The sequence below is a fragment of the Hypanus sabinus genome, chromosome 4 (assembly GCF_030144855.1).
Source record: "Hypanus sabinus isolate sHypSab1 chromosome 4, sHypSab1.hap1, whole genome shotgun sequence".
Taxonomy (NCBI): domain Eukaryota; kingdom Metazoa; phylum Chordata; class Chondrichthyes; order Myliobatiformes; family Dasyatidae; genus Hypanus; species Hypanus sabinus.
Genome location: NC_082709.1, coordinates 153,429,358 through 153,441,752, shown reverse-complemented (window position 1 = coordinate 153,441,752; position 12,395 = coordinate 153,429,358). Strand labels below are relative to the sequence as shown.

Here is a 12,395-nt window from a genome sequence, read left to right as displayed (position 1 = left end):
CATTCAGGAAGTGTATATGGTTTTGCTCAGTCCATAAGGTGAAGTTGTATTCCTTTTAATGATGTGTAGTTTTGGTGAATTGCTAAACTTATTAATGCTCAATACCGGGTTGCTTTTTTTTAAAAACAGAGTGCCAGCAAAAAAATTACTGCACAAGGGTATGACTAATAGTGTTAAGAGTGACATGTTAGCATAGATTAGTTTGTCGTTAGATCACATCTGGAATTTCCAGTTGGCGGATGATTTCCCTCCACGTTGCTCTGACATATTGGGAAATCGTGTACTCGACAGGTTACGGCAGTGGTTTGCCTTTGCCTTCTGCCGGGTGGGTTTAAAGAGATCACCACCTCTTGCAGTGGATGACCAGGACATCTAAGTGTCTTGTCGTGCTCTTAGCGCTCCACAAACACCTGCTGGCCTGCTTTCTTGATGGGTAGACCATTAATCAGTCTCCTCCGCTCAATCTGCCAGGGCCAGACTTCACACGCTGTGACAGACAAATCTGCTACCTCACCGAGAGTCGAAGACCAGTCGGCTACCCTCACCTGGTTTAGCCCGTCTGCCAAGACGGTTGAGCGGGGTGTGGCCGCTGCGCGTGTTACAGCTACTTGGAACCACGGGTGAGAGCTGAGCGCCAGGTGGGGACCAAAGGTGGATGAGCTGTCCTGAGAAAGGGCACGGCAGGCCCCCCAACTGAAGGTGTTACCCCTCTCTAGACACCCCATACAACCCATAGATTAGTTAGAGACTGAAAACAGAAGTGAAGTCATTTTCAGATTAGCAAAACATTGGTTAGATGGCACTCTGATTACTGTGTGCAGTTCTAATCACTGCAGGAAGAATCTGTTGCTCTGAGGACTAATTACAGGGTGGGAATGGATAGACTAGTAGGCTTGTTTATTCTGAGGGCTGCTTGATAAGATATGCTGCTAGGGGTAGAGGTATGGGGAGATTGTTCAATTAGTGCAAGAGGAATCTGGATATCCTCAGAAAGCAAACACAAAGTTAGCGTACAAGAACGAATGAGGAAGTTGAATGGAATGTTGCCCAAAATAAGTGCATCAATGCTGAACCGAAAAGAGGAAATGCTGGAAGAATTCTGCTAGTCAAGCTGCATCTACAGAAAGAAGTTCTTGGGAAGTGGCCCCTGTCCCAAAGCATTAACTTGTTTTTCTTCCACAGATGCTGCTTGAGTTCTTCTAGTATTTTCTACATTTGCAATAAAGAAGGAAGTCTACAATTTTAAGGCACACGAGTGAATCTGCAGATGCTGGAAAAAATAAAAACACAAAATGCTGGCAGGACTCAGCAGGCCAGACAGCATCTGTGGGAGGAGGTAGTGACGACATTTCGGGTTTCGGGAGGGTTTCCTGATGAAGGGTTTCGGCCAGCATTCTGCCAGCATTTTGAGTTCTTATTAAGTCTACAGTTTTACAGGGTTTTGGGAGCATTGCATACAGGTTTGGTCTCAGTGTAGCTGGAGACAACACAGAGCTAGCTTATTAAATCCATTCTTCGAATGCGGGCCTACACTCTCAGGACTATGAAGAATGAGAGCAATCATGCAAGATTCAGAGGGGAATTTGAAGAGTAAATGCTGTGAAGATATTTCCCCTCAAGAGAATCAAACACAGTGTGTTTATTTTCTTGAAAAGGACATAAAAGGAGTGCCTTCTCTGAAGTAGTGAATCTTTGGAATTCTGCATCTCAGAGGACTGTTAATGCTGAATATTTAAGGTTGGGTTAAATCTTGTTTTAGAGACAAAGAAATTGAATTGCAAGTATGATGAAGATGGTACCGGTGAACAACGTGACTAAAGGCAACATTCTTCAGACAGTTCACAAACCTATTTTTTTTCACATTTACTTTTTCTTCTTTTAAGTATGATTCTGCTGCTGTTGGAGCCTGTAGTCCAGCCACTGTGGGGCAACTGCCTTCATGCTTGTGCCAGTTTTGTGCCTTTGGTTGTGGTGAACTATTTCAGCTGGTTGGGATTCAGCAAATCTTTTACTTTTGAGAATTCCCTAAATGTCAAAGAGAAAATGGAAAATCTTGGGTTAATCATCCAATTTAGTTATGAAGATAGAGAGAAAGAACATTGGTAGTTGTTATACAAGTTCTCCCCTTCCTTTTCTGTGAACTGTTTGTAACTCAATCAGTTTGCAAATTGGAAATGGAGCTGCAGAAGGTAACTGCAGCCTCACAATAGCTGGCAAATCCATTTGGCTTGTCTCTCAATTGTGTAAAAGCTGTAAGAACAAAAATGGGAACTTGCACATGGATGTTGAGGGCCCTGTTAAGATACTGAATGAGCATTTTTACACCCATCTTCTCCAGGGATGATGGTGCTTCCCAAGTAATTATAAAAGAGCAGAAGAGTGAGACACTGGATATGTTAAAATGGGTGGGATTGAAGCACATGAAGGATTTTCTAAATTTGCAATAGGTAAACCATTAGGACTGGGTGGGCTGTATCCTAGGATTTTGAAGAGAGCAGGGGAGGAAATCATATGTGATATTTGAGCATAGCCTTTCTGTGATGTTTGCATGGAGCAGTGGTACCAGAGGACTAAAAAGTTGAAAATCTTTTATATAAAAAATAAAGTAGGGAATAAAATGTTTATTTATTTCCATAGAGGCTGCCTGACCTGCTGAGTTCCTCTAGCATTTTGTGTGATGCTCAGGATTTCCAGCAACTACAGAATCTCTTGTATTTATCGTTTGCTGTTCCACTGTGAAATCTCTTCAAGGGATGCCTGGCATGAAGAAGTTTAAATCTTCTGTTCAGGAATTCAGTGAGATCCTCTTTCACTGCTCCCCTTCTGTGTTTTTTTGCTGACCTCTGACTTATCGTTTAGAAAAGGTCTCCCAAAAATGTTGACTGTGTATTGATTTCCATAGATACTGCCTGATCTGTTGAGTTCCGCCGACATTGCAAATAAAGCTAATCTTTACACTGCTGCATCATTATATTCAGGGTATTGCTGTCAGAACAAGCCATCCTCACAAACAATTGGAGAAAAAAATGCTGGGTTGCTAAGTCTTGCCTTTGGTTTAGCTAGTTGCCAAAATGCTGTAAATTGGTTTTGAAAGTATGTAATTAAAAATAATGAAATGTACTGAAGCCCATAATTAATATGTTTGCTTTCTGTCCCTCTTCAGCTTAGAACTGTTGTACTTGGGTGGAAATGGAATTCTATCAATTCCTCCAGAACTTGCTAACCTGCAGTACCTAAGTTATCTGGGACTGTGTGACAACCGCATTCAAGGCCTTCCACCACAGCTTGCTCAGTAAGTAACAGAGTAGATGTGTGTTACATTTGTAAATGAGTCCAGGTGAAGGGCCTCAACAAGAAACATCAATGTTCATTCCTTCCATATATGCTGCTTGACCCTCTGAGTTCCTCCTGCTTTTGTGTTTTGCTCCAGATTTCAGCATTTGCAGTCTCCTGTGTCTCAATATACATTTATATCTAGACTTTTATAGCTAGAAGATTGGGTCTGTATAGATAAAGCTCTTGACCAATTTTTTGTTTAAAAAAGGTGTGTGCCATTGAGAGAGAGTGCAGCAAAGATTGTGTAGTGACATTTCTCTCTGATTCAATTGAGGACACGTTACATAGAGTGCCTATAAAAAGTATTCACACACCCCCACTTTGGAATTTTTCGTGTTTTATCGCTTTGCAACATTGAATCACAGTGGGTTTTTTGATGCTGATCAACAGTGAAACTTTCTACAAAGTGATCTAAATTACTTACAAATATAATACACAAAATAATTAGTTCCATGTATTCAAGCCCTGCCCCCCTCAATATGACACACCAATCATTACTGATGCAGCTAATTGGTTTTAGAAGTCACATAATTAGTTAAATGGGGATTCCATGCGAGGTCAAATGTTTCAATTGATTGTAGTAAAAATACACCTGAATCTGGAAATTCCAGCTGCTGGTGAGTCAGTATCCTGGCAGAAACTACACCATAGACAAAGAACACTCCTAGCAACTCCACGAAGAAGGTACTGAAAAGCACAAGTCAGGAGATGGATACAAGAAAATTTCCAAGTCACTGAATATCCTTTGGAGTACAGTTAAATCAATCATCAAGAAATGGAAAGAATATTGCACAGCTTTAAATCTACCTAGAGCAGGCCATCCTTAAAACTGATTGACCATGCAAAAAGGGCCATCAAGAGACCCATGACAACTCTGGAGGAGTTACAAGCTTCAGTGGCTGAGATGGGAGAGACTGCCCATATGCCTGGGTGTTTCACCAGTCATAGCTTTATGGGAGAGTGGCAAAGAGAAAGCCACTATTTTAAAAAAAAAACTCACATGAAATCAATAGACAATAGGTGCAGAAGTAGACCATTCGGCCCCTCGAGCCTGCACCGCCATTTTGAGATCATGACTGATCAACTACTATCAATACCTGGTTCCTGCCTTGTCCCCATATCCCTTGATTCCCCTATCCATAAGATACCTATCTAGCTCCTTCTTGAAAGCATCCAGAGAATTGGCCTCCACTACCTTCCGAGGCAGTGCATTCCAGACCCCCACAACTCTCTGGGAGAAGAATTTTTTCCTTAATTCTGTCCTAAATGACCTACCCCTTATTCTCAAACCATGCCCTCTGGTACTGGACTCTCCCAGCATCTGGAACATATTTCCTGCCTCTATCTTGTATGTTTCAATCAGATCCCCTCTCAATCTCCTTAATTCCAGCGTGTACAAGCCCAGTCTCTCTAACCTCCCTGCATAAGACAGTCCAGACATCCCAGGAATTAACCTCGTGAATCTACGCTGCACTTCCTCTACAGCCAGGATGTCCTTCCTTAACCCTGGAGACCAAAACTGTACACAATACTCCAGGTGTGGTCTCACCAGGGCTCTGTACAAATGCAAGAGGATTTCCTTGCTCTTGTACTCAATTCCCTTTGCAATAAAGGCCAACATTCCATTAGCCTTCTTCACTGCCTGCTGCAAAGGCTCCTTCACCTTCAGTGACTGACGAACAAGGACTCCTAGATCTCTTTGTATTTCTCCCTTACCTAACTCTACACCGTTCAGGTAATAATCTGCCTTCCTGTTCTTACTCCCAAAGTGGATAACCTCACACTTACTCACATTAAACATCATCTGCCAAGTATCTGCCCACTCACCCAGCCTATCCAAGTCACCCTGAATTCTCCTAACATCCTCATCACATGTCACACTGCCACCCAGCTTAGTATCATCTAGCAAATCTTGGCTAGATTTTCCCAGAAGGCATATGGGAGACTTTGAAGTCAGTTGGAAAAAGGTTCTATGGTCTGATGAAGCCAAAGTTGAGCCTTTTGGCCATCAGATTAAACGCTATGTTTAGCATAAGCCAAACACCATACATAATCAAAATTACACAATCCCTACTATAAAGCATGGTGGTGGCTGCATCATGCTGTGGGGATGCTTCACTGCAGCAGGCCCTGGAAGACTTGTGAAGGTAGAGGGTAAAATGAATGCAGAAAATACAGGGAAATGGTGGAGGAAAACCTGAAGCAGTCTGCAAGAGAATGTGACTTGAGAGAAGATTTGTTTTCCAACAAGAAAATTACAAACATAAAGCAAAAGCTACACAGGAATGACTTAAAAAGAACAAAGTTAATTTCCTGGAGTGGTCAAATCAGAATCCAGACCTCAATCCAATTGAGAATTTGTGGCTGGACTTGAAAAATTTGTGGTTCACTCACGATCCTGTGGTAATGAATTCCACAGATTCCCCACTCTGTGGCTACAGCAATTCCTCCTCATTTCTGTTCTAAATAGATATCCCTTTATTCTGAGGCTAGTCCCTTTGGTCTTGGTCTCCCCCACTATAAGAAACATTCTCTCTACATCCATCTGTCTGGGCCTTTCAATATTCTACTGGTATTTCTATAAAGGTATACAACATTGTAGATTTCTGTTCCTAACTGCCAATTGATGTAAGGTTAATTATTAATTTTAAATCTGAGGTTATAGTTTAGTGATAACTATTAGTACTAAGGGATTCCAGTCAATCCTGATATTGAATGGTAGAAATGGTTTTAAGGTTTATGAATAAATAAAAACCAATACTATTTTAGTTTGCCAGAATGTTCTATATTGTGGGCTTCATTAAATAATGACATGAATTGCCCTTCCAAACCACTGACTACAGTCACCTCTGACCTTCCAGGCTGAATTCTCTACGGTCACTCAGTCTTCACAATAATTTACTTACATATCTTCCTCAAGAAATCCTCAACCTGGTCCATCTACAGGAACTCAGTCTACGTGGCAACCCTCTTGTTGTGCGATTTATAAGAGACCTAATCTACAACCCCCCATCTCTACTTGAACTGGCTGGACGGATTGTGAAATCCCGCAACATTCGGTACACTCATAACGACATGCCTAGAAACTTGGTCAGCTACTTGGATTCAGCCAGCAAGTGCCCAAACCCCAAGTGTGCAGGTAAGAACCTATGCTTCACATTGCTTTTAGAGGGGATTGGAAAGAGAGCGAAAGTAATGCTTGGGTCGCAGTTAATTTTTATTTGTATCTTTCAGGAGTTAATGTTTTCTTATCAGAGTTAGTATGGCTCCCTGTTGGTAAGATGAACTCTTGACCTGTCGTTCTATCTCATCGTAGCCTTGCACCTCATTGTCTACCTGCACTGCACTTCCTCTGTAGCTGTAACACTATTTTGCATTCTGCTGCTTTTCTTTTGTATTACTTCTGTACTGCGGTAATCGCATGCAATAACTACTGAGATAGGTACTGCATGTGATTACCTGTGACAATAATTTACTCATTTCCAGATCTTCGAATATCAGAGTTGTATTGTACATGGATTCTTTGACAATAAAATGAGCCTTTGAACCTTTTTTTCCTCACTGTACGTGCTCTAGTACAGTGAGCAACATTGAGATGCAGTGCACGAGTTTATTAATGATGCTTGACAATATACTAAAACCTCTGAACCTTGCTCCCTGACGGTATACATTCCTAACACAGTAATTGATATAATTTAGAAGCTAATTTTAACTGTGTGAGTGAGGGTAAGTTTCTAGATGATAAAGAGGCACACATCCTGCTGCACTTTACAGATTATTCTCATCAAAGCACGTTGAACTAAGTAATTGAATGCTGACACATTTGGTTGCTGAGCCTCAGTTGTATCATATTTGACAGATGGAGAGGCCAACTATCTAATCAGGGTATTAAAATTTTAGAGGGAGGAGTCCTTTTACTGCATATTAAAAATATGGACCAAATCTTTCTGACCCTGCAGCTGTTTCCCTACTCCTCCACCTTCTATATGAGATGGTGAAAGCTTCCCCTCATGTTAAGGAATCCAGACACATGAAGGAAAATCATTTGGGCGTTGTGAAATCTACAAGTGTAACTGACATTGGTTCTCTGGCCATGTACACAAGACTTAAATTCCCCTTTCAAAGAAGTGCAACCAATTTGAAGTTGTAACCCACAAGAACCCCAAGTCCCATAGAATCAACAATTGAGACATGGTCCCTGTACTTTCCAGCCAATATTCTCTGCAGCCTCCCAGATCCACATTTCTGTACTTGTTTCATATGACTAGTGCCTGCTGAGGAGCTGGTGTTCTGCCCCAGTATCTGTTTTAGAAAATAAAGTAAATGCAAAACCATGTTTGATAATCCCATTTTGGAGGATGTAATTATATAATCAGTAATATAGTAATATGTGTAGGCGCGTGATGCCTAGTGGGCAAGGCATCAGACCTGAAGATCACTGGTTCGAGCCTCAGCTGAGGCAGCGTGTTTGTGTCCTGGAGCAAGGCACTTAACAACACATTGCTCTGCGACGTCACTGGTGCCAAGCTGCATGGGTCCTAGTGCCCTTCCCTTGGACAACATCGGTGGTGTGGAGAGGGGAAGGCCTGCAGCTTGGGCAACTGCCGGTCTCCCATACAACACTGCCCAGGCCTGTGCCCTGGAAACTCCAGGCACAGATCCATGGTCTCTCGAGACCGATGGATACCACCACCAATATAGAAGCAATGCCTGAGGTAGGAAAGGATCCTAGCCAACGCACTCCTCATACCTTTCTATTTTCCACTGTTTATATTTAAGACCATAGCTTTAGAAGAAATAATCACAAACCAGTCAAATTTAAGATGGGTATTTTCAGTGACTAACCTTTTTTCATGTATTGGTCTTTTCACTGCAGAAGATATTGAAATCTCAGTGCCAGAAAAAAAGGTTATATTCATTTAGTTACAAAAGCAAACACGAGGAAATCTGCAGATGCTGAAAATTCAAGCAACACACACAAAATGCTGGTAGAATGCAGTCAGGACTGGCAAAGGGTCTCGGTGAAACGTCGACAGTGCTTCTCCGTATAGATGCTGTCTGGCCTGCTGCATTCCACCAGCATTTTGTGTGTGTTGCTTGATATTCATTTAGTTTATATTTTTTTTACATATTTTTTTTCTTCCATAGGAGTTTATTTTGACTCTCGCGTTCGTCATATCAAGTTTGTCGATTTCTGTGGCAAGTACCGCCTGCCCCTAATGCACTATCTGTGTTCTCCACAATGCTACTCACCCTGCAGCTCTAACTCTCAGAGTGACTGTGATTCTGATGATGAACTCAACATTCCTCAACACCAGATGCAGAAAGTCCTCCTTGGCTAAATGCTCATTTATGGAGATCATGAAGATTTAGATTTTTGCAGTCCTAGGTGACTTGAACCCATCTCGTACAATGTGCCAGGGTTTTTTTGAATCCAGTCATTGAAGCATTTACGCTAACGTTCAAGCCTTCACATCAGATTTGTAGTCTATTGGTTTGCATAGCATTCCTAATCTTTGAAGTATTATTACAGAAGTATTTGTATAAAAGGATTATATTTTTACGCCAGTAATTTTGAAATATTCTGGTATTCCTTATTGGATATGCAAAGAGCTAATTTAAATAACAATAGTCTAAACTATTATGTGAAGCACAGCTTTAATATGTTTAAAAACTTCAAACATATAATCTTTCATTTGAAATGCTAATCTTAACATGTATCAGAAAACTTTTTCTTTAAAGAAGATCTTGTATGTAAAATTAGAATATGTACCATACCAAGCAGCAATTCTTTTTTTTATTCTGATTATTAACAGACTGGATTAAATAGTGGTGGCATGTTCATTGCTAGAATTATTGCTTCAGTGGCAGCCTATAGGTGGATAAAAGAACTCCCACGCTTCTACATTATCATGTGCCAGTTCCTTATGTCCTAAAAGGAAACAATTTGATCAATCGAGTCTGTGCAACTCAGGGAGATCTCATTCCCTTTTCTTTGAAAGCTCTTCTCTCGACATTCCCATCAACAGCCCACCTCCCAGATTTGCCACTCACCTGCATATTAATGGTAGGTTACTGTGACATATCAATCTACCAACCTGCTTTTCATTGTTTTGCTGGATGAGACTAGATTGTAAGCAGGAAACCTGTACACTTAAAGGAGTCTCTACGGTAAATTTAATATTAACAGCAAAGGAGGTCAAGAATACACCCAGGCTACTAGAGCTGTGAGACAGCAGTCCCATTAGATGGGCACTGTGCAAAATAAAGTGAGAAGGCTGTTGTGATCAGGACATTATGATTCTTCAACGGAGAAGAGATAGATTGAGTAATTGGGCAAAAACATGTCCGATCAAGTTTTAATGAGGAGAGGTTTAAGGTCACGTATTTCAGCGAGAGGATTTGGAAGATGGATTATTATCTAAATGGAGAAAGAGACTGCAAGTGAGTCAAGTTCATAGATACTGGGTGCAAAAATCGCTATGTTATCAGACAATGCAATATGTAGTTAGGAAGGCAAGCAGTGTTTTGGCCTTCTTATTTTTTGAAAACAGTAGACTTTAATAATAAAGGTTTTTTCCATAGCTGTACATGTTGCAGAGGCCATACCTGAAATTCTCTACACAGTTATGATCCTCTTGCCTAAAAAAATAGTAGCATTGGAAGCGGTCTGAAGGAGATTTGCCAGATGAGTTTTTGGGGTGAGAGGGTTGTCCTACCAACAGAGACTAGACAGTTTGAATGTGTATTATTTGGAGTTTAGAAGCATGATGGGTGACCTTGCTCAAACGTATAAAATTCTCAGGTGGCTAATCAAGATGTTTTCACTAGTAGGAAAATCACAGAGAAAGGGAAGTAGCTACAAAATGAGGGGCGAAGTATTTGAAATTGCGAAATGTACAAAATTCTTACCTCATTCAGCAATGAAAATCTGGCATTCTCTGCCTCAGTGGATGGTAGAGGTCAGGTCATTAGATATGCTTAAGGTAGAGATTATAAATAGTTGAAAGATTGAGGAATTGAGGGTTATAGGGAACTGGCACAGAAAGGGCTTGAAGCCAACATATAAGCTGTATTGACTGGTGTGCAGGCTTGAAAGGTCTGGTAGTCATTTTTTCTTCTCTGTTTAACTCCTTTTTGCTACTGGATAAATCGATTCACAGTAAAATACAAGTAATCACAAATTAATTGATGTAGTATAAAAAAGTGCCTGCAATGAAATCTTTAAACTAAAGAAAATGGTTACAATCCATGAGGAAGCATTGGGCATTTGAGCTTCTATCTAACTTAAGCTTCCATTCCTAATATTCAGTATTCATTCATGTGAAGGATTTGGGTTGTTTATGTTGCTGAGTTAAGTTACAGAAAACAGGAATGCTTCATGGATTCATGTAATTTGCATTGATTTGTTATATCTGACAATCTCTGGATACATCAGTTGATGAATGGCTGGGATAGGCATCCTATTTTGCATGTAAAACTGGAAAAAGAATGTTTCCTGCTGTGAGCTCAAATACCTTAATGGAATTTATTGATTATTACAGTTTTTGCTTACGGCATTTGGAACCTCTGTTTTTAAGGAAGGATATTTGCCTTTCGTTTCATCCAATGCTGTTAAAATAAATTGAGTTCTGCCCCCCAGTTTTGCATTGACGGAAGTTTTATTACTGTTATGCTGGAGTTGTGCTATTGAAAAGAATAAATGGGACTTCCACATTTGCAAAGTATATGTAAATGATATATAAACAGGTTTATTGAGGTATAAACACAGAAGATTCTGAAGATGCTGGAAATCCAGAGCTACACACACAAAATGTTGGAGGAACACAGGACTATTTGTTCATTTCCATAGATGCTGCCTAGCCTGCTGAGTTAACAGATATATTCTAATGTCAAACCAGTTTATTAAATAACACTGGATACTAATGCGAACTATTGGTTTTAGGAAGGTGAAACCTTCAGTGTAGACAAATTTATTAGGAATTCGGGGCCTTATTTAACACTAATTCTTTTATTCTGTTTGATTGAAAACAAGAAAAACATTGACATTACGGATGAGCAGAAAGGGCTGGAGATTCATAGCCATATTTGTAGCTGTGAATCAGCAAAATAAAATCTATTGTAAACTCCACCTTTGGAAGGGTCACCAGTAGTTTATCATTCATTGTAGACATGAATAAAAATCGTGAATGAATCGCTTTGATACACAATGGGGTTATTCTATAAGCTTTTTCTCTTTAGAGAGATTTTATCAGAAACCATAGATTGGAGAAATCTGAATTTATAGGTACAATGGTTTTATTTCACTAGTTTGTGCTGTTTGTCCACATTTATCTAAACTGGGAGAACAGGATTGTTGAATTATCTCTGGAACATTGTTATTTGATACTCATTCTATGTAAGTATCTGTAATATTGACCTAATGAATCATTTCTGATTGAACAGACAATTGAGTAGATAATAATAAAGAAGCCTGCAAAGTTGTTGCTGTTTTTTTTTTCCTGAAGTGAAGAGTGACATCACATTGATTACTGCTTGTGGATGTTTTCCCATGTGTCATAACCAAATTATAATCCAACATTATGATTGTTATTGTACATCTGAAATGTTCTGTGTTTAATAGGTGTAGAATAATTCAAGGCATTCAACTACACATCCAGTATGTGGGGAATTGAGTACAAAATGTATGAAAAAGCAGAGGGAGGCTTTTTGGCCCCTTGCACCTGCTCTATCATTGTTTGAATCATGGCTAATCTGTCAGCTTTCCATTACTTTCCTGTATTGTTCCCATAGCACTTCTTTGCCTAATATCTAAAAGTCTGACATGTAAGCTCCAATTTAATCAAAACTAGGAAAACAATTATTTCCTATTAATGACTGCTCACTGTTTTGACATTTGGGATTTCTACTTTGAAATCTTGCCAGTCATTTTATTTTGTTACTCTGTTAGATAATTAAATCCTTTTGGTTTTTGTGTATATTTATAAAATCAGCATATTTCAGTACAAGTTGAAGTGTCACAGATTTCATTATTGACATATTTTAAAAGTTAATCCTCT

At 39.8% G+C, this 12,395-nt stretch overlaps 1 protein-coding gene across 1 annotated transcript in view; it reads left to right on the top strand.

The window, feature by feature from the left end:
• The window catches only part of lrrc58b (leucine rich repeat containing 58b), a 49,356-nt gene extending 37,522 nt beyond the window's left edge, over positions 1–11,834 (top strand). Inside the window, exons 2-4 of the mRNA XM_059968464.1 lie at positions 3,164–3,292; positions 6,198–6,475; positions 8,485–11,834. Coding sequence (XP_059824447.1) covers positions 3,164–3,292; positions 6,198–6,475; positions 8,485–8,678 — 601 coding nt within the window. The 3' untranslated portion in view covers positions 8,679–11,834. The remainder of the gene's footprint in view (positions 1–3,163; positions 3,293–6,197; positions 6,476–8,484) is intronic.
• Positions 11,835–12,395: the final 561 nt, after the last annotated feature.